General features: G+C 46.1%; 1 protein-coding gene across 1 annotated transcript; it reads right to left on the bottom strand.

The window, feature by feature from the left end:
* Positions 1–2,417: 2,417 nt before the first annotated feature.
* LOC149462951 (general transcription factor II-I repeat domain-containing protein 2-like) lies at positions 2,418–8,347 on the bottom strand. Its single transcript, XM_089676110.1, has 2 exons — positions 8,309–8,347; positions 2,418–3,890 (listed from the first exon to the last, which is right to left on the bottom strand). The coding sequence occupies exons 1-2, from the start codon at positions 8,345–8,347 to the stop codon at positions 2,418–2,420; spliced, it is 1,512 nt and encodes a 503-aa protein (XP_089532236.1).
* Positions 8,348–21,590: the final 13,243 nt, after the last annotated feature.

Genomic DNA, 21,590 nt, shown 5'->3' with positions numbered 1-21,590 from the left:
TTTTTAGTGGCAGACCTGTGAATTATTGACGCACACGTTGACTTCCGTTTTAGCATCTTCTGAGCCAGCTTCAGCAATCATGTCTCTAGTTCCTTTCTATTTCCATCCAGCTTGTACATCTGATAATTCTCTTTCAATGTGTGTCCCCAGCCTGTTTGGAAGAAATTTTAGCTGCCCTGCGCTATCAGAGAAAGTGTTTGATGGTTTGTGCAATCTTTCTGGTCTCTTTCCTTTGATATTTGGAAGAAAATTGGTCTCTTCCAATCTGTTGGTCATTGAATGATTTTTCCAGACTTGTAAAAATAAGTTCACCATCACCTTGGCTGATTCTTCTTCATTTGCAGTAATTCTGTTACCGATTTCCATGGCCTTCCGTTTTGCGGTGACCTCAGTGCCAGTCTGACTTCATCTTCTCTCTTCACTGGAGGCTTTTCTGCGTAGCTGGTCTGAGAAACCTCTCCATAAAACTGCACATTATTTGTCACAATCCAGAGAAGCATGCTAACTAAATATCTGTACGGGAGAAAGGCACATGTGATGTCCATTTGGCACCATAATGCGTCTGCTATTGGGCTGCTGATGTAGGCGATGTTGGCCGGATGGGTTGATTTACCTGCCCCTGGATCACGGCAGAGATGCCATAAACAGAAATGATTCCATGACTAGTTTACAATACGCTCATTCCCGATCTCTGGATCTTAGTGTCATTATCTGCTAATAATGACTGAGTGGTTAATGACTAGCATCTGGAAGAGTAAAGCTGTAGTAAAACACATGTTTTCTTGCACCTACAGCAGGGGTGTCCAAACTTTTTTGGAAGAGTGCCAGATTTGATGAAGTGAACATGTGCGAGGGCCGACCATTTTGCCCGACATTCTGATGAACCATTAAAATTAAATGCAAATGAACTGTTTTATGCAAAAGTTTATTGAAAACGGCATACTTTTCATTTTGTGACTTGGATGACAAATCTAAACAGGTGTTAAATCACTCTGCCTTTAATCTCAAAAAAACAGGAAGCTGAAATATGTCAGGAACATTAGAAAGTACATTACACAAAGTATGAAGGTTGTCTGTCAACTTTTAAGTTCAAAAAATGTGAACAGGAACATAACACCAAGTATACATGTGTTCAAATATATTTAGAACTGATTTAGACCAACTGACATTAACTGAGATTTTACAATGTATTCCTCTCAATTGAAAAAAAAACTTGACTGCACTAATGTGAAGGGTGGAACTGAGATCTGGACTGCAGCACATAGGCTAGGTCTGGTTCAAAGGCCGTGGTTTTGATGCGCAAAATGTCACGCAGGTGAGAGTCACTTAGTCTTGTCCTCACACGGTTCTTGTTAACCACTTCCCGACCGGCCGTTGTATATAAACGGCCGGACGGTGGCAGTACAGGGTCGGATGGCCGTTTATGAACGGCCTCCCCGCACCCTGCTTGTGCGTGCTCCCTGGGAGCGCGCAGCACCGCGATCCGGTGCCCGCTGTGTCCTCCGGACACAGTGAAACACCGATCGTCGGACGGGACCTCTGTACGAGGTCCCGATCATGTGATCACTGGTTGGCCAATCAGTGATCACATGCAAAGTAGTAAGCAAGATGTCACTTGTGACATCATTGCTTACTATGTGTGAAATCTGTGAATGATCACAGAGGTCACATGGTACAAGGCTATTCACAACAGCCTTGTACCATGTGACAAGCTGTGACCAATCACAGCTCACTCAGTATTTCTCAATGAGTGCAGGAATGCACACAGAGAGAAAGAGAAATGATTGCTTTTATATCCTATATGGGTATAAAAGCAATCAGTAAAAAAAAGAAAAAAAAATCTTCATCACCCCCCACAAGTAGTACAGTGTCACCATGGTGACAGTGTACTGCTAGGGTGACAGTATGTAAAAAAAAAAAAAATAAATACAAAATAATAATATAAAAAAATAAAATAAAAATGTAAAAAAAAATGTTTAAAAATTATAATTTTTGGTTATAAATTATTATTATTATTTTTTTTTTTTTTGCTAAAAAGATAACGGAATACATTTTGGCAAAGATTTATGATGAAATATTATTTATTTGCAAAATTGTATAAAAAAAAACACTTTTGTTCAAAATATTTGGACTTTTTCATTACATAGCAAAAAAAATAAAAATCCCAGTGGTGAATAAATACCACCAAAATAAAGCTTTATCTGTCTCAAAAAAATGGTAAAAAATTAATTTGGGTACAGTGTTGCATGACTGCGCAATTGTCATTCAAAGTGTGATAGCGCTGAAAGCTGAAAATTGCCCTGGTCAGGAAGGGGGTAAAAGTGTCCGGACTGGAAGTGGTTAAAGTTCATAACAGAGAATGTCTTCTCACACAAATATGTTGAGCCAAACAAGCTCAACATTTTCTTAGCCAATATTCAAATCTCTTGAAACCGGCTCTTATCCAGTTGGCGGTAAAAGTTCACAAGAGAGAGCTGTTGGTGACGACTGCGTAACTCGCTGTCACAATGCAGCTCAATGAGCTCGAGCTGCAGCTGATCTGGAGCATCGTCGGGGTCAACAGAGAATGGAGAGGAGAAAATGCTGATCTCCTTTTCAATAGCTGCAAAATCTGGAAAGCGCTGTTTAAACTCCCCAGCCAGAGATGCGATGTCCGCTGCATACCTGCTCGTTTGCGCACTGATATCATCCTGTGGAAAACTGTTCATTATTTCCTGCAACGCTGAAAAGTGAACATTATTGGGCTGCGTTTGTGACAAATGCCTTAGGAAAAGTTGCAGCTTTGTTCCAAAGGCTTTGAGGTGTGAATAAAGCTGGTTCACCGCTGCATCTTTGCCCTGAAGACTCGTGTTCAGTACATTCAGATGCTTTGTTATGTCGACTAGAAACCCCAAATCAGCCAGCCAAATAGGATCAGATAGTTCTCGCATCGGTTGTCCCTTTGTTTCCAAGAATTCTCCAATTTCCTTTCTGAGAGAGTAGAAACGCTGCAGTGCAGACCCCCGACTGAGCCATCTTACATCATTATGATATAAAACATCTTCGTATTCAGCCTGGATATCCAGTAGAAACTGTTTAAACTGGCGGTGGCACAGGGCTTTAGAGCGGATGCAATGAATGGTCTTTAGCACCGGTTTCATAACATGATCATATTTGAGATGTTTAGCACAGAGAACTTGTTGATGAATGATACAATGAAGTTTGATAGCGTAGCCTCCTTCTTCAATCACCTTGTTACAGATTAGGGTTGATAATCCACTTCGTTCACCAGCCATGGCAGGTGCCCCATCGGTAATAATCCCAGTAACCTTGTTCCAAGGCAGTTTCATGTCATCTATGGTGGAACTAACAGAGACAAATAAATCTTTTCCTCTTGTTTGGTCCTTAAGGCTCTGGAGGTCAAGCAGCTCCTCAGTCACATTCATTTCATCATCCACCCCTCTCAGAAAAAACAGCAACTGAGCTGTGTCAGAGAGGTCCGTGCTTTCATCACAGGCTATTGAAAAGAAGTCAAAATCAACTCCTTTTGACGTTAACTGTCTCTTAATATCTGATGAAATTTCTTCAATTCTCCTTGCTACAGTGTTACGAGCCAGGCAAATGTTGGCAAACTCTTGCTTCTTCTCGGGACAGATATTCTGCACCATTTTCATGATACGTTCTTTGATAAACTCACCCTCAGCAAAAGATTTGCAATTTTTAGCAATTAACGCTGCCACCTCATAGCTAGCCTTTGTGGCATTTTCATTTGATTCATGGGCTCTTGTAAAAAATCGCTGTTGTGACATTAAAACCGCTTCAAGTTGCTTCAACTTTTCACTGCGGTCGCGCCCTGTTAGCTTGTCGTATGTGCTATGTCTCGTCTGGTAGTGTCTCTTGATATTAAATTCCTTATAAACAACCACAGTCTCTTGGCATATCAGACAAACACAGTGACTTCTCCATCACATCCAACAACGCTACCATCAAACCCGCCCTGCAGGCCAGAGTACTGGGTGTCATTCTGGACTCCAACCTATCCTTCCAGCCCCAAGTCCAATATTTAACAAACTCGTGCAGACTCCACCTCCGCAACATCGCCAAAATCCGCACGTTCCTAACCCCAGAAACCACTAAACAGCTCATCCACTCCCTCATCATATCACGACTCGACTACTGCAACTCCCTCCTCACTGGCCTGCCTCGCCGCTGGCTATCCCCGCTTCAGTCGATCCTGAATACGGCTGCCAGACTCATTCACCTTTCCAACCGCTCTGTCTCCGCCACCCCCCTCTGCCAATCATTCCACTGGCCTCCACTCAGTGCTCTCCACCCCCCTCTGCCAATCCCTCCACTGGCTTCCGATTGCGCAACGGATCAAATTCAAAACCCTAACGCTGACATACAAAGCTGTCCACCATACTGCCCCGAACTACATCACCGACCTAATATCCAAGTACCGCCCAACACGCACACTCCGCTCCTCACAAGACCTCCTTCTCTCTAGTTCCCTGGTCTCCTCCTCCCATGCCCGCCTCCAGGACTTCTCCAGGGTGTCACCCATCCTCTGGAACTCCCTGCCCCAACCCATCAGATTATCACCTACTCTCCTCTCCTTTAGGCGCACCCTGAAAACCCATCTCTTCAGGGAAGCCTACCCCACCCCCTGCTAACTTGCTGACCTCCTCCACTCTTCCTACCACTCCATCCCCCACAGCTATCTCCTCCTGTGCCACCATCCCCTCCCTCCTAGATTGTAAGCTCGAAAGAGCAGGGCCCTTGATCCCCTCATGTATCACATTGTATTGGTATTGTTCTGTCACATGTTCTGTCCCCCTTTGTAATGTACAGCACTGAGCGAACTATTGGCGCTTTATAAATACTGTATAATAATAATAATAATAATAATTCTGTATTTCAGTGAAAAAATATTCCACTTTCCACCTGTCCTGGAAGCGGCGGCCCTCACTGTCAACTTTTCGTTTCTTATTTGTAGTTGCCATTATAAAAATTGGCCAGAAGGGGAGAAGTTATGTAGAGACTACGAGGAGCAGAGGGTGGAACAGCAAAGATAGGATACTGTAACACAGGCAGACATTAGCAGGCTGTGCAATAGTAACAAATCAGATCATCATGGCATTATAGCACAGTGATGGACAGTCAGGGGTTAATGAAGGGTATTACCAGATTCCTATATGCTCCCTTGTCTGCTTTAATGTATCCTGAGCACAGCCCGGCCTGCCTGTCAGTGTGTTGTCTGTTTTTTTTACTTTTAATATTTTGCCCTTGCCTGTGGCCCTTGTGGCTTTGTGTGGAGGCTCAGCACTCTCTGGACTTGGACTTGACGTCATCAGCCAGCAAAGGGAGAAGGAAAGCCCAAATCTCGCGAGATCTCGGAGGTCGCGAGATTTGGGCTTTGTTTCTCCTTGTACTGTCCCTCGGCACCCGTTCCGGACCCCACAGATGAGCTGCCCAATATATATTGCCCAATATGTAAGTTATATAACTTACGGTCCTCCTCTAGTGATTCTGCGAACGCCACAGAGGACTCCAGGGATCTCTCGAGCGGGAATTGACGTCATCAGCCGGCACACAGAGAAGGAAAGCCCAAATCTCACGAGATCTCGGACGTCGCGGGATTTGGGCTCTCCTTCCTGCGCCGGCTGATGCTGTCAAGTGCCGCAGCTAGAGATCGCTGGAGTCCTCTGTAGCTTTCAGGGAATCACTACCGGGGGCCGTAAGTTATATATTTGGGTAGCTCACCTGTGGGGCCGTTTCAGTCCGGAACGCGGGCCGCAATTGGCCCGCGGGCCGGACTTTGTACATGCCTGACCTACAGGTAAGTGTTCATTGTTTAGGACAGCGGTAAGCAACCTTTCAGAGGCTGAGATCTACCTAGACAACATGGAGTAAACCAAAGATCCCTGGGGGGGATGGGGAGATCACACAGTAGTCCCTCTTCTGACCCCCTCCCCCAACACAGTGTCTCCTGTGCCCCCCTCCCACAATGTCTCCTCTGCCTCCTTCCCCTCAGTGTCTCCTCTGTCCCCTCCCCCACATTATCTCCTGTCCCCCCCTCTCCCACAGTGTCTCCTGTGTCCCCCCTCTCCCACAGTGTCTCCTGTGTCCCCCCTCCCACAGTGTCTCCTCTGTCACCTTCCCCACAGTGTCTCCTCTGTCCCCCCTTGCATAGTGTCTCCTGTGTCCCCCCTCTCCTACATTGTGTCCTGTGTCTCCCCCTAAAATGTCTCATCTGCCCCCCTCCACAGTGTCTCTTGTGTCCCCCCTACTATAGTGTGTCTTCTGCTCTCTCCCCCCTCCAGTGTCTCCTGTGTCCCCCTCTCACAATGTCTCTTGTGTCCCCCCCCCCCCAGTGTCTCCTCTGCCCCCCCCCCCCACAGTTTCTTCTCTGTCGCCTTCACATCACACAAACAGGTAGCAGTTGCCAAATCTGCCATAGAGCAGAGCGGACACCAGAAGACAGCCTGGTGCTGGTGGAAGGCGGGAGCGGGAGCTGCCAGAGTTTATAATACCAGGCAGGTGATTGGTTGCTTGGCCCACCTAACAACCAACCACTGAGTAGCTCCCACCCAGCACTATGCTGCCTCATGCTGTCTGCTGCAGGTAACACGAGAGTGGCTGAGGCTGGGGGGAGGCAGAGCCATGGTCACAAGAGACCTGTTGGCTTCCCGCGATTGACCGGTCGCTCGTGATCGACGGCTTGCTGAGAGTTTCCAATATGTTGCAGCCAGTGATGTCACCGTCACGTGAGCTGTCCTTTGAGAGAGCTAATCTGTGGCCATGACTCCCATGCACATGCGCAGGAGTGACACCATCGTGGCTCAGCCATTCAAGCGGCCAGATCCACAAACCTGAAAGGAAGACTGGAATCCCTGTCAGCTGTGACATCATGCCACTGGAGGGATCCATTTATTAGGTCTGTCATTAGCATATTATGACATGAGGCTGCAGGGGGACTGATTTTTTTTTTTTTTTTGGCTGTTTCCACTTTAATTGAGGTCCTGTGAAGCTTAATGGAAGGTCTTCGTTTGTTCCTCTTAGACTGTTGGGATGCATTCCAATACTAATGAACTTCAGTTGTGTGCTGATATGAGGGGGGGTTCGAAGAAGGAAAATCTGTTCAGTTAGTTTTTTAATTAGGTTTTTCTTGTTTTGTTTTGTGCAAAAAGGTAACAAAAAACGCCCAATGAGACAAAATCACTACTACTCCTCACAGTATAAAAAACATAAAAATGGTGTGTCGCACTCACATGCACATTCATATCACAGCAAATCAAATTATATATCAAAGAAATTCAAAACTTTCCCCTAAATATGATAAATTCCCCATTATGCTGAACAAGAATCCAGGACCATTTTATTTCATTTTCACATTTATTCCCCTAATGTAGCACCCTCTAGTGTGCTACTAGTGTTAGTGCAGGTACATTTATTAAGGTATGACTCATGGTAACTGTGTGAGTCTGTAATTGGGTTGGGTTTGTGCAGGTAGGCCGGATGACTCACATTCATCTGGTTCCGGAGGAACATGGAAGCTTCCAGAAGCCAGTGGGAAGGAGGCTCTATGCATATTTATAAGAATCTGACCAATCTCAGGCTAAGAGGCCCTGGTAATGTGGTAAGACTAACCCATAAATATGGGAGAACCATGCTGTCAGGGGAGTTGAGCGGAAGATGAAGTGCTGAGGAGGCTGTTGGTGGGCTGGGAGGGGTCTCCTGGCCTCCAGGCTGGGCTTGGGCTGGCTCAGTAGGGTCAGCAAGGAGAACAGAGTGAGTATAGCACACCCAGGGATCTACAAGGGAAGAGACTGCCACATGTAGCAAGCTTTCTAAGGACAGTGCTGGGCTCAATCCTTTATCCCTGTCATGGGAGATCTTCAGAGCAGCCAAGAGGGATGGTAGTGTCTGCAGGCTGTGGAGCTGGGAGCATCTCTACGGGGGGGAGAGGAGATACTTCTGCATGTAGTTTGTAACAATCTGTGATAACTTTCAGAGGGGGTGAGAGTCCCTAGTCCATAAGGGGCTCTTGCTACTGATCCATAAAGACTGATTGTACCCAGGGAAGAAAACAGTCCAGAATCTCTCTTCTGTAAATAGGAAGGAAGTTGTCCCCGTACATTGCTTCAGTCAAGTTGGTCATCCCATAATCCCTATTACCCCATCCAAGGTATTTCCCCCAATAAAATAACAAAAACCAAGTTCATGGACTGTTCACTGACTGAAACACAGCGGCCCTCAAGAGGATGGCGCTACACTAATAACCCTTGGGGGGGGGGAATAATATTTTCCCAAATCTGTTGGTCCTCACCTTGATATTTCTAAAATCATTTAACTTGGAATACTCCATGGGTGGTTACCTCTGAACATAAACAAGGACAATTTGCACGGAGGTAAAAAAAAAGTACCCTTTAAAAAAAAAATGACATCACTTTTCTGCCCAAAGTCCATCTTGCCAACCACACTATAGCCAAATGACGGCTACAGAGCAGTTGTCCTGTCCTGGGAAGGTATCATATGACGTCCTCCAAGAACGCGCCCTCCTGCACTCCCCCAGGGGCGCGCCCCCAGCGATCTCCATGATCGCTGTGTCCCATGGACACAGCTGATCACGTGATGTGGTAAAAGGCCAATCACAGCAGCCTTTTACCATGTGATCAGCTGTGTCCAATGTTACAGCAGATCACGGGTAAATGCAGCTGCCGGTTATCAGCTGCACTTTCCTCGCACTGTCACAGCATGATGAAAGTACTGCCGATAACCGGCAATTGTCAGAGGATCAGTGCCCAGCAGTACCACCCACCAGTTCTGCCCACAAGTGCCCAGCAGTGCCGCCCACCTGTCCCCATCAGTACCCAGCAGTGCCACCCACCTGTGCCCATCAGTGCCTAGTAGTGCTACCTACATGTGCCCAGCAGTTCCACCCACCTGTGCCCATCAGTGCCTAGTAGTGCTACCTACATGTGTCCAGCAGTTCCACCCACCTGTGCCCATCAGTGCCTAGTAGTGTTACCTACATGTGTCCAGCAGTTCCACCCACCTGTGCCCATCAGTGCCTAGTAGTGTTACCTACATGTGTCCAGCAGTTCCACCCGCCAGTGCCCAGCAGTGACCTTCATCAGTGCCACCCAGGAGTGCTACCCAGCAGTGCCACCCATCAGTGCTGCCTAACAGTGACAGCAGTCAGTGGCTAGCAGTGCTGTTAAACAGTGCCAACCATCAATGCCCATCAGTGCTACTTATCAGTGCCCATCATTGCCACATATCAGTGCCAGCTCATCAGTGCCCATCAGTGCTGCCTATCTGTGCCACCTCATCAGTGCTGCCCATCAGTGCCCATCAGTGCAGCCTCATCAACGCACATCAGTGAAGGAGATAAATTACCTGTTTGCAAAATTTTATAATAGAAACAAAGAAAAACTTTTTTTTTTCATTTTTTGCTATTTTTTTGTTTATAGCGCAAAAAATAAACCCCCAGCGGCGATTAAATACCACCAAAAGAAAGCTCTATTTGTGTAAAAACAAAATGGATAAAAATGTCATACGGGTACATTGTTGCACGACTGCGCAATTGTCATTCAAAGTGCATTAGCGCTGAAAGCTGAAATTGGCCTGGGCAGGAAGGGGGTAGAAGTGCCCGGTAGGCAGGAAGGGGGTAGAAGTGCCCTGTAGGCAGGAAGGGGATAGAAGTGTCCGGTAGGCAGGAAGGGGGTAGAAGTGTCCGGTAGGCAGGAAGGGGGTAGAAGTGCCCTGTAGGCAGGAAGGGGGTAGAAGTGCCCGGTAGGCAGGAAGGGGGTAGAAGTGCCCTGTAGACAGGAAGGGGGTAGAAGTGCCCTGTAGGCAGGAAGGGGATAGAAGTGCTCTGTAGGCAGGAAGGGGGTAGAAGTGCCCGGTAGGCAGGAAGGGGGTAGAAGTGTCCTGTAGGCAGGAAGGGGGTAGAAGTGTCCGGTAGGCAGGAAGGGGGTAGAAGTGTCCTGTAGGCAGGAAGGGGGTAGAAGTGTCCGGTAGGCAGGAAGGGGGTAGAAGTGTCCTGTAGGCAGGAAGGGGGTAGAAGTGCCCTGTAGGCAGGAAGGGGGTAGAAGTGTCCTGTAGGCAGCAAGGGGGTAGAAGTGCCCTGTAGGCAGGAAGGGGGTAGAAGTGCCCGGTAGGCAGGAAGGGGGTAGAAGTGCCCTGTAGGCAGGAAGGGGGTTGAAGTGCTCTGTAGGCAGGAAGGGGGTAGAAGTGCCCTGTAGGCAGGAAGGGGGTAGAAGTGCCCGGGGGGCAGGAAGGGGGTAGAAGTGCTCTGTAGGCAGGAAGGGGGTAGAAGTGCCCGGTAGGCAGGAAGGGGGTAGAAGTGTCCTGTAGGCAGGAAAGGGGTAAAAGTGCCCAGTAGGCAGGAAGGGGGTAGAAGTGCCCTGTAGGCAGGAAGGGGGTAGAAGTGTCCTGTAGGCAGGAAGGGGGTAGAAGTGTCCGGTAGGCAGGAAGGGGGTAGAAGTGCCCAGTAGGCAGGAAGGGGGTAGAAGTGCTCTGTAGGCAGGAAGGGGATAGAAGTGTCCTGTAGGCAGGAAGGGGGTAGAAGTGCCCTGTAGGCAGGAAGGGGGTAGAAGTGTCCTGTAGGCAGCAAGGGGGTAGAAGTGCCCTGTAGGCAGGAAGGGGGTAGAAGTGCCCGGTAGGCAGGAAGGGGGTAGAAGTGCCCTGTAGGCAGGAAGGGGGTAGAAGTGCTCTGTAGGCAGGAAGGGGGTAGAAGTGCCCTGTAGGCAGGAAGGGGGTAGAAGTGCCCGGGGGGCAGGAAGGGGGTAGAAGTGCTCTGTAGGCAGGAAGGGGGTAGAAGTGCCCGGTAGGCAGGAAGGGGGTAGAAGTGTCCTGTAGGCAGGAAAGGGGTAAAAGTGCCCAGTAGGCAGGAAGGGGGTAGAAGTGCCCTGTAGGCAGGAAGGGGGTAGAAGTGTCCTGTAGGCAGGAAGGGGGTAGAAGTGTCCGGTAGGCAGGAAGGGGGTAGAAGTGCCCAGTAGGCAGGAAGGGGGTAGAAGTGCTCTGTAGGCAGGAAGGGGATAGAAGTGTCCTGTAGGCAGGAAGGGGGTAGAAGTGCCCTGTAGGCAGGAAGGGGGTAGAAGTGTCCTGTAGGCAGGAAGGGGGTAGAAGTGCCCAGTAGGCAGGAAGAGGGTAGAAGTGTCCTGTAGGCAGGAAGGGGGTAGAAGTGTCCTGTAGGCAGGAAGGGGGTAGAAGTGCTCTGTAGGCAGGAAGGGGATAGAAGCGCCCGGTAGGCAGGAAGGGGGTAGAAGCACCCGGTAGGCGAGGGGTTAAAGAAAGCAGAACCATGCTGGCCGGTAATGATTAAATAAGCTGATGGAGCAACTTTATGAGGCTTGTGAAGTACAATACTTTTTTAGCAAATATCGCAAAAGCAGAACAGGGACTTTTTTTTTTTTTTTTTTTACTGTACCTTAAAATTAGTCTAAATGTGTGGTAAACAGATAAGCCGGCATGTGAAATGTCCTAGAAGAAACGTCATAGACCTCTTTTTTAAATGGTAAAGGTACTGTAGGTGTGAAGATAGGTCTATCTTACACTATGGCAGACAGAGCTGGATAGGGTGGAAGGGACGAAGTAGGACATCACATCTCTAACCAACAACAACGAGGAGAGAGAGCGCCTCCCAAGTGTAGCGCAGTTTATTATAAATATGAACTTGAAACGCTTTCTCCAATGCACTCGCATGAAGGCTCCATGTTCACGGGACACTTCTGAACGATGGAAGTTGACTGCTGAAAAATGTAGGCTAAAAAGGTCTGTTTAGCTGCGTTTGCATACCGCGTTTATGTGCGTTTGCGTTTAGAAGCGTTTTTTAAAGATAACCTCAGGAGAACTTCCAAAATGGCCAGAATGCACTGAAAAATAGTAAGAAATGAACTATTTCAGACATTTTGAGAGAAATAGGGAGAGCAGAAGCAGAGAGAGCCGTATGTGTTGAGATTTGCTGTCTTTTTTTTTTGTGGTGTTTGGATGTTCCGGCTCTTTTCTGTGCAGAAATGATTGCAGCCGTGTCTAACATATTGTCTTTCATGCAAAACCTCAAAGTACGGTGTACCGGGTCTATGTGAATGCAGGGTCCATTGGAGTACCGGGAAAACGCTTTGCATGCATTTTTCATGATGAAAAAAGGCCCCGGACAGCATCTGGAAATAGAAGAGTTAAAAAAAATTTCCACACGTTTACAAACGTTTGGCGTTTTATACACTGATAAAATCTACTCCTGAACAAGTTTTCTGCATTCAAAAAAAGACTGTAAACTCAACTGCCTGTAAAGGACTCTTTGTACACGGACACACAGGAGAACATCAGGGAGAGTTCCGGGGCTGCTGAACAAAACGCAGAAAAGCTCCTGAATGTTCGTCTATCAGCTGCAGTGTACATGGAGCCGAACTGAGGAATATCTGGGCTCATCAAGACGTGATCAACCACCTCTCCTGGATCCCCACCTTCACTATCCAGAAACCCAATAGGGATGGCTATGGGAGACAGCCTCTATCCACCCATTAAAGGAAATCGATCCGCACTACCGTCATTGCTGGAAAATCTTTGTTTGATTACATGGACCACAGTAAAAACATCGCAGGTACAAAGGTTGACGTGTTTCGGCTTGACAAGCCTTAGTCATATCAAGATATTGGATGAAGCGCTCTGCTATAATAATGCTAAAAAAACAAAATTTTATACACAAATGTAAAAGTGACTAATACTTAAATAATATATGTGCTAAAATTATATAAAAAAATTCATATAAGACCAGTCTGCCCCCAAATGGCTAAAACTGGTTATACATGTGCACACACAGCAAAAATAGAAAGTGACCAGGTGCTTGGGTACATAAATAGTGTCTTAATAAATACAAAGGTTTTAAAATCACAGTGAAAGGTGCCAAGTGTTTAAATAACAATAAATATACATATAATATAATCATGTGCAAAAAACATGCTATCACTCTTCTGTGAAGAAAATATATATATATTAAAGTGCTTTTGCATTCAGATAGTGCTCAGACCAAAGTGTCACTCCAGTGAATCAATCCTAAATATCCAGAGTGCCTCCTCACCTCCAACATTCGACCCCTAGAGGTCACAAATCATTTATTTAAATGATATTCCAAAAAAACGACATCAGGATATAACTTGCCCCACGACTCAAAATCTCAATATATACGATGCCTCAGCCATATGTCCATGGACCATGGAAGATTTAAGCACAAAGAGAGATCTCCATAGCGCAATATGTAGTTTTATTATAAAGAAAAGCAGATAGAAAACTCACATGTTCTCAGAAGTGTACAAGCAGTTTCCCCATATCCTATGGGTGTAATAGGAAATCGTGTTTGCCGAAAACCGGAAATACGTCACCGGAAGTGCATCACCGAGCTCCACCCGGAAATGACGTCAATGAGCTCCACGCGTTACACCACTGTCACGTGGCTTCTTCAGGAGCCTGAAGAAGCCACGTGACAGTGGTGTAACGCGTGGAGCTCATTGACGTCATTTCCGGGTGGAGCTCGGTGATGCACTTCCGGTGACGTATTTCCGGTTTTCGGCAAACACGATTTCCTATTACACCCATAGGATATGGGGAAACTGCTTGTACACTTCTGAGAACATGTGAGTTTTCTATCTGCTTTTCTTTATAATAAAACTACATATTGCGCTATGGAGATCTCTCTTTGTGCTTAAATCTTCCATGGTCCATGGACATATGGCTGAGGCATCGTATATATTGAGATTTTGAGTCGTGGGGCAAGTTATATCCTGATGTCGTTTTTTTGGAATATCATTTAAATAAATGATTTGTGACCTCTAGGGGTCGAATGTTGGAGGTGAGGAGGCACTCTGGATATTTAGGATTGATTCACTGGAGTGACACTTTGGTCTGAGCACTATCTGAATGCAAAAGCACTTTAATATATATATATTTTCTTCACAGAAGAGTGATAGCATGTTTTTTGCACATGATTATATTATATGTATATTTATTGTTATTTAAACACTTGGCACCTTTCACTGTGATTTTAAAACCTTTGTATTTATTAAGACACTATTTATGTACCCAAGCACCTGGTCACTTTCTATTTTTGCTGTGTGTGCACATGTATAACCAGTTTTAGCCATTTGGGGGCAGACTGGTCTTATATGAATTTTTTTATATAATTTTAGCACATATATTATTTAAGTATTAGTCACTTTTACATTTGTGTATAAAATTTTGTTTTTTTAGCATTATTATAGCAGAGCGCTTCATCCAATATCTTGATATTTAATTTATGTGTCCCATGGTATAGGGTGTAGATGATAGCAGCTAGTTATATATAAGGAGTCTGTGGAGCGCAGGTGGATATATATTTTTTATTAAGCCTTAGTCATAACCCATGCTGTCCCCTTCCTCAAGTCACGCCCACACTTGCTACGCCAAAGGTTTTATATGATGCCAAGAGCCGCCCCTGAACCTTAAAGGGACCCAGGAGAGGTTGGCAGGAGATTCTCCATCCAATATATATTCAAGGATAGGATGTTGGTGCAACCTTTCTGAATTATATAAAAACATCAAGAAATATACAGTATCTCCCAGAAGTGAGTCCACCCCTCCCCCGGACTGTATACAATGTGTATATATATACAGTATCTCCCAGAAGTGAGTCCCCCCTCCCCCGGACTGTATACAATGTATATATATATATACAGCATCTCCCAGAAGTGAGTCCCCCCTGCCCTGGACTGTATACAATGTATATATATATACAGCATCTCCCAGAAGTGAGTCCCCCCTCCCCCGGACTGTATACAATGTATATATATATATAGCATCTCCCAGAAGTGAGTCCCCCCTGCCCCGGACTGTATACAATGTATATATATATATACAGTATCTCCCAGAAGTGAGTCCACCCCTCCTGATCAAAAAAAATGGCCTGGTCAGGAAGTGGGGAAAATCCTCAGGAGGGCAAGGGGTTAAAGAAGGAGTTCTCTTTCCTCTGTGTTTACACTATGTTGAGGGAATCTTGTCTTTGAAATAAGAAGGATCGGAACCTTTATGTGCATCAACTAGGGCCCCATCGAGCGCGCAGAAGTTTGGACAACTCTGTGTTAGAGACAAATAAACAAAAGGGACATTGATGTATTTAAGTGAACACTTGCCAACCACGCTATAGCCTAATGATGGCTACAGCGTGGTTGTCCAGTTCTGTGAGGGTGTCATATGACATCCTCTCAGAATGCGCCCTCCCGCACGCCCCCAGGGGGGGGAAAACCCGGCGATCCCAGCTGATCACATGATATGGTAAAAGGCTAATCACAGCGGCCTTTTACCACGTGATCTTTACTAGGTGACTTGAGTACTGCTTTGAAATAACTCTGAAGCAACTTTCAGGGAATGCCTGAGTAATCCTCCTGTAATGTCGGATCCAAATCACATCAATATAGATGAGGATCTGACTTGGAGGCGACTTTAATTCAAGTCTAAGTCTCGGTTCACACTACTATGACCTGAAAGTCGCTCGACTTACAGTGTGACTTTGCTAGGTGACTTGAGTACTACTCTGTAGCCACTCTGAAGAGACTCTGAAGCAACTCTGAAGCAACTTTGAAGCAACTTTCAGGGAATGCCTGAGTAATCCTCCTGTAATGTCGGATCCAAATCACATCAATATAGATGAGGATCTGACTTGGAGGAGACTTTAATTCAAGTCTAAGTCTCGGTTCACACTACTATGACCTGAAAGTCGCTCAACTTACAGTGTGACTTTGCTAGGCGACTTGAGTACTACTCTGTAGCCACTCTGAAGAGACTCTGAAGCAACTTTCAGGGAATGCCTGAGTAATCCTTCTGTAATGTTGGATCCAAATCACATCAATATAGATGAGTATCTGACTTGGAGGAGACTTTAATTCAAGTCTAAGTCTCGGTTCACACTACTACGACCTGAAAGTCACACGACTTACAGTGCGACTTTGCTAGGTGACTTGAGTACTACTCTGTAGCCACTCTGAAGAGACTCTGAAGCAACTTTGAAGCAACTTTGAAGCAACTTTCAGGGAATTCCTGGGTAATCCTTCTGTATTGTCGGATCCAAATCACATCAATATAGATGAGGATCTGACTTGGAGGAGACTTTAATTCAAGTCTAAGTCTCGGTTCACACTACTACGACCTGAAAGTCACACGACTTACAGTGCGACTTTGCTAGGCGACTTGAGTACTGCTTTGAAACAACTCTGAAGCGACTCTGAAGCGACACTGAAGCAACTTTCAGGGAATGACTGGGTAATCCTCCTGTAATGTCGGATCCAAATCACATCAATATAGATGAGGAACCAACTTGGAGGCAACGTCCATTAAAGTCTATTGGCACATTTTTTTCAAGTTGGTCACAGGTTCTGTAGCTTTATTACTGTGACTGGAGGGTTTACAAGCGCTCTGTAGAAATGATTGTGTGGTCTAGTAATTGATGTAAAAATGTGGAAGCCACGAAAAGCACGTGACTGTTGTTATATGCTATACTAATAACTGAAATTATCTGCTAAGGAGAAATCATGGAACTTCCTCTTTTGAGATCTAGTTTTCAGTGTTCTCAGATTTACACATCTTTTGGGATTTGACCATTTTTAAGACGAGTTTCGATTCTTCACGTTCACTTTATTTATTGTGGTGGTTTTCACCCATTTTGAAATGAGATTCACCCATTGAAAACTGTTTCAAACAAGGTTTGCCCATGTGAAAATGTATGGCTTCACTCCAGGCTGCTGTAAAATGTACCCATGAAGTGCCCGCCAAAACAGAACTACTATTCCCTCCAGCCCGTGCCCCGCCCCCGACTTCTCCATCAAGATCAATGGCGAGGTTTTTGAAGTTGTACTTTTTTGTCATAATCTTTTTTAAAATGAAGAAATTAAAAAAATATATTCATATTTTTTTTTTACATACTGACATCAGTGCTGTACAGCGTCATCATATAACTGGTGTGGCGGTGATCAGGGACACTGACTTGTGAAATTACAAAATCAAATTTTTTTTAATTTTCTTTTATTTTATTATTACATTTTACATTTTTATTACTTTTTTTTTCTATTTTTAAGATTTTTTTCTAATACACTGTGTCCAGAATAGTATAATGATACCATAGTAACATTGTACTACTCTGGGGGAAGTGAACAGTATTTTTAATTTTTTAAACAATGTGATTGCTATTGCTATAATTTCATTGCTATAAGCAAGCATTTAACTGAATGAAATCAAACCATTCAGGTGTTTTTGTTGTGATTAGCTGTGATTGGCCACAGATAATCATATGACATGGATGGGCTGTGATTGGCCCAGTCTGTACATGTGATCTCAGTGACCAATCACAGCTAGTGACACAATTGTAGACAATGGATTGCATGAAAAGAAACCATCAATTGTTTACAAATGTCATGTGACCTGCTGTGGAGGAGGAGGTAGTGGAAGGAGATCCTGCATACATAATTCTGTGGAGGAGGAGGTGGTGGAAGGAGATCCTGCATACAAAGATCTGTGGAGGAGGAGGTGGTGGAAGGAGATCCTGCATACATAATTCTGTGGAGGAGGAGGAGGTAGTGGAAGGAGATCCTGCATACATAATTCTGTGGAGGAGGAGGTAGTGGAAGGAGATCCTGCATACATAATACTGTGGAGGAGGAGGTAGTGGAAGGAGATCCTGCATACATAGATCTGTGGAGGAGGAGGTAGTGGAAGGAGATCCTGCATAAATAGATCTGTAGAGGAGGAGGTGGTGGAAGGAGATCCCGCATACATAATTCTGTGGAGGAGGAGGTAGTGGAAGGAGATCCTGCATACATAATTCTGTGGAGGAGGACGTAGCGGAAGGAGATCCTGCATACATAATTCTGTGGAGGAGGAGGAGGTAGTGGAAGGAGATCCTGCATACATAATTCTGTGGAGGAGGAGGTAGTGGAAGGAGATCCTGCATACATAATTCTGTGGAGGAGGAGGTAGTGGAAGGAGATCCTGCATACATAATTCTGTGGAGGAGGAGGTAGTGGAAGGAGATCCTGCATACATAATTCTGTGGAGGAGGAGGTAGCGGAAGGAGATCCTGCATACATAGATCTGTGGAGGAGGAGGTAGCGGAAGGAGATCCTGCATACATAATTCTGTGGAGGAGGAGGTAGTGGAAGGAGATCCTGCATACATAATTCTGTGGAGGAGGAGGTAGTGGAAGGAGATCCTGCATACATAATTCTGTGGAGGAGGAGGTAGTGGAAGGAGATCCTGCATACATAATTCTGTGGAGGAGAAGGTAGTGGAAGGAGATCCTGCACATATAGATCTGTAGAGGAGGAGGTAATGGAAGGAGATCCTGCATACATAATTCTGTGGAGGAGGAGGTCGTGGAAGGAGATCCTGCATACATAATTCTGTGGAGGAGGAGGTAGAGGAAGGAGATCCTGCATACATAATTCTGTGGAGGAGGAGGTAGTGGAAGGAGATCCTGCATACATAATTCTGTGGAGGAGGAGGTAGAGGAAGGAGTTCCTGCATACATAATTCTGTGGAGGAGGAGGTAGTGGAAGGAGATCCTGCATACATAATTCTGTGGAGGAGGAGGTAGAGGAAGGAGATCCTGCATACATAATTCTGTGGAGGAGGAGGTAGTGGAAGCAGATCCTGCATACATAATTCTGTGGAGGAGGAGGAGGTAGTGGAAGGAGATCCTGCATACATAATTCTGTGGAGGAGGAGGAGGTAGTGGAAGGAGATCCTGCATACATAATTCTGTGGAGGAGGAGGTCGTGGAAGGAGATCCTGCATACATAATTCTGTGGAGGAGGAGGTCGTGGAAGGAGATCCTGCATACATAATTCTGTGGAGGAGGAGGAGGTAGTGGAAGGAGATCCTGCATACATAATTCTGTAGAGGAGGAGGTAGTGGAAGGAGATTCTGCATACATAATTCTGTGGAGGAGGAGGTAGCGGAAGGAGATCCTGCATACATAATTCTGTGGAGGAGGAGGTAGCGGAAGGAGATCCCGCATACATAATTCTGTGGAGGAGGAGGTAGTGGAAGGAGTTCCCGCATACATAATTCTGTGGAGGAGGAGGTAGCGGAAGGAGATCCCGCATACATAATTCTGTGGAGGAGGAGGTAGTGGAAGGAGATCCTGCATACACAATTCTGTGGAGGAGGAGGTCGTGGAAGGAGATCCTGCATACATAATTCTGTGGAGGAGGAGGTGGTAGAGGAAGGAGATCCTGCATGCATAATTCTGTGGAGGAGGAGGTAGTGGAAGGAGATCCTGCATACACAATTCTGTGGAGGAGGAGGTCGTGGAAGGAGATCCTGCATACATAATTCTGTGGAGGAGGAGGTGGCGGAAGGAGATCCTGCATACATAATTCTGTGGAGGAGGAGGTAGTGGAAGGAGTTCCTGCATAAATAATTCTGTGGAGGAGGAGGTAGTGGAAGGAGGTCCTGCATACATAATTCTGTGGAGGAGGAGGAGGTAGAGGAAGGAGATCCTGCATACATAATTCTGTGGAGGAGGAGGTAGTGGAAGGAGATCCCTCATACATAATTCTGTGGAGGAGGAGGTAGCGGAAGGAGATCCTGCATACATAATTCTGTGGAGGAGGAGGTAGTGGAAGGAGTTCCTGCATACATAATTCTGTGGAGGAGGAGGAGGTAGTGGAAGGAGATCCTGCATACATAATTCTGTGGAGGAGGTAGTGGAAGGAGATCCTGCATACATAATTCTGTGGAGGAGGAGGTAGTGGAAGGAGATCCTGCATACATAATTCTGTGGAGGAGGAGGTAGCGGAAGGAGATCCTGCATACATAGATCTGTGGAGGAGGAGGTAGTGGAAGGAGATCCTGCATACATAATTCTGTGGAGGAGGAGGTAGTGGAAGGAGATCCTGCATACATAATTCTGTGGAGGAGGAGGTAGTGGAAGGAGATCCTGCATACATAATTCTGTGGAGGAGGAGGTAGTGGAAGGAGATCCTGCATACATAATTCTGTGGAGGAGGAGGTAGCGGAAGGAGATCCTGCATACATAGATCTGTGGAGGAGGAGGTAGCGGAAGGAGATCCTGCATACATAATTCTGTGGAGGAGGTAGTGGAAGGAGATCCTGCGTACATAATTCTGTGGAGGAGGAGGAAGTGGAAGGAGATCCTGCATACATAATTCTGTGGAGGAGGAGGTAGCGGAAGGAGATCCTGCATACATAATTCTGTGACGGAGGAGGAGGTAGTGGAAGGAGATCCTGCATACATAATTCTGTGGAGGAGGTAGTGGAAGGAGATCCTGCATACATAATTCTATGGAGGAGGAGGTAGTGGAAGGAGATCCTGCGTACATAATTCTGTGGAGGAGGAGGTAGAGGAAGGAGATCCTGCATACATAATTCTGTGGAGGAGGAGGTAGTGGAAGGATATCCTGCGTACATAATTCTGTGGAGGAGGAGGTAGAGGAAGGAGATCCTGCATACATAGATCTGTGGAGGAGGAGGTGGTGGAAGGAGATCCTGCATACATAATTCTGTAGAGGAGGAGGTAGTGGAAGGAGATCCTGCATACATAATTCTGTGGAGGAGGAGGTAGAGGAAGGAGATCCTGCATACATAATTCTGTGGAGGAGGAGGTAGTGGAAGGAGATCCTGCGTACATAATTCTGTGGAGGAGGAGGTAGAGGAAGGAGATCCTGCATACATAGATCTGTGGAGGAGGAGGTGGTGGAAGGAGATCCTGCGTACATAATTCTGTGGAGGAGGAGGTAGCGGAAGGAGATCCTGCGTACATAATTCTGTGGAGGAGGAGGTAGTGGAAGGAGATCCTGCATACATAATTCTGTGGAGGAGGAGGGGGTGGAAGGAGATCCCGCATACATAATTCTGTGGAGGAGGAGGTGGTGGAAGGAGACCCTGCATACATAATTCTGTGGAGGAGGAGGTGGTGGAAGGAGATCCTGCATACATAGATCTGTGGAGGAGGAGGTGGTGGAAGGAGATCCTGCAGACATAATTATGTGGAGGAGGAGGAGGTAGTAGAAGGAGATCCTGCATGCATAATTCTGTGCTGGAGGAGGTAGTGGAAGGAGATCCCTCATACATAATTCTGTGGAGGAGGAGGAGGTAGTAGAAGGAGATCCTGCATGCATAATTCTGTGCTGGAGGAGGTAGTGGAAGGAGATCCTGCATACATAATTCTGTGGTGGAGGAGGTAGTGGAAGGAGATCCTGCATACATAATTCTGTGGAGGAGGAGGTAGTGGAAGGAGATCCTGCATACATAATTCTGTGGAGGAGGAGGTAGTAGAAGGAGATCCTGCACATATAGATCTGTAGAGGAGGAAGTAGTGGAAGGAGATCCTACACATATAGATCTGTAGAGGAGGAGGTAATGGAAGGAGATCCTGCATACATAATTCTGTGGAGGAGGAGGTCGTGGAAGGAGATCCTGCATACATAATTCTGTGGAGGAGGAGGTAGTGTCTTGGAAATTCGCTTTAACGAATTTTTCCTTACCGTGAGTACTCGCAGTTGGATGCGCAGAAATCCCCCATAAAGCTGTGCGAATCTCGCTTACCACGACTGCAGCCA

This window comes from Staurois parvus, unplaced genomic scaffold (genome assembly GCF_062004578.1).
Source record: "Staurois parvus isolate SC_StPar_1 unplaced genomic scaffold, SC_StPar_1.0 ptg000164l, whole genome shotgun sequence".
Classification (NCBI taxonomy): domain Eukaryota; kingdom Metazoa; phylum Chordata; class Amphibia; order Anura; family Ranidae; genus Staurois; species Staurois parvus.
The sequence above is the reverse complement of the archived record's forward strand: the minus strand, read 5'-3'. Positions and strand labels throughout refer to the sequence as shown.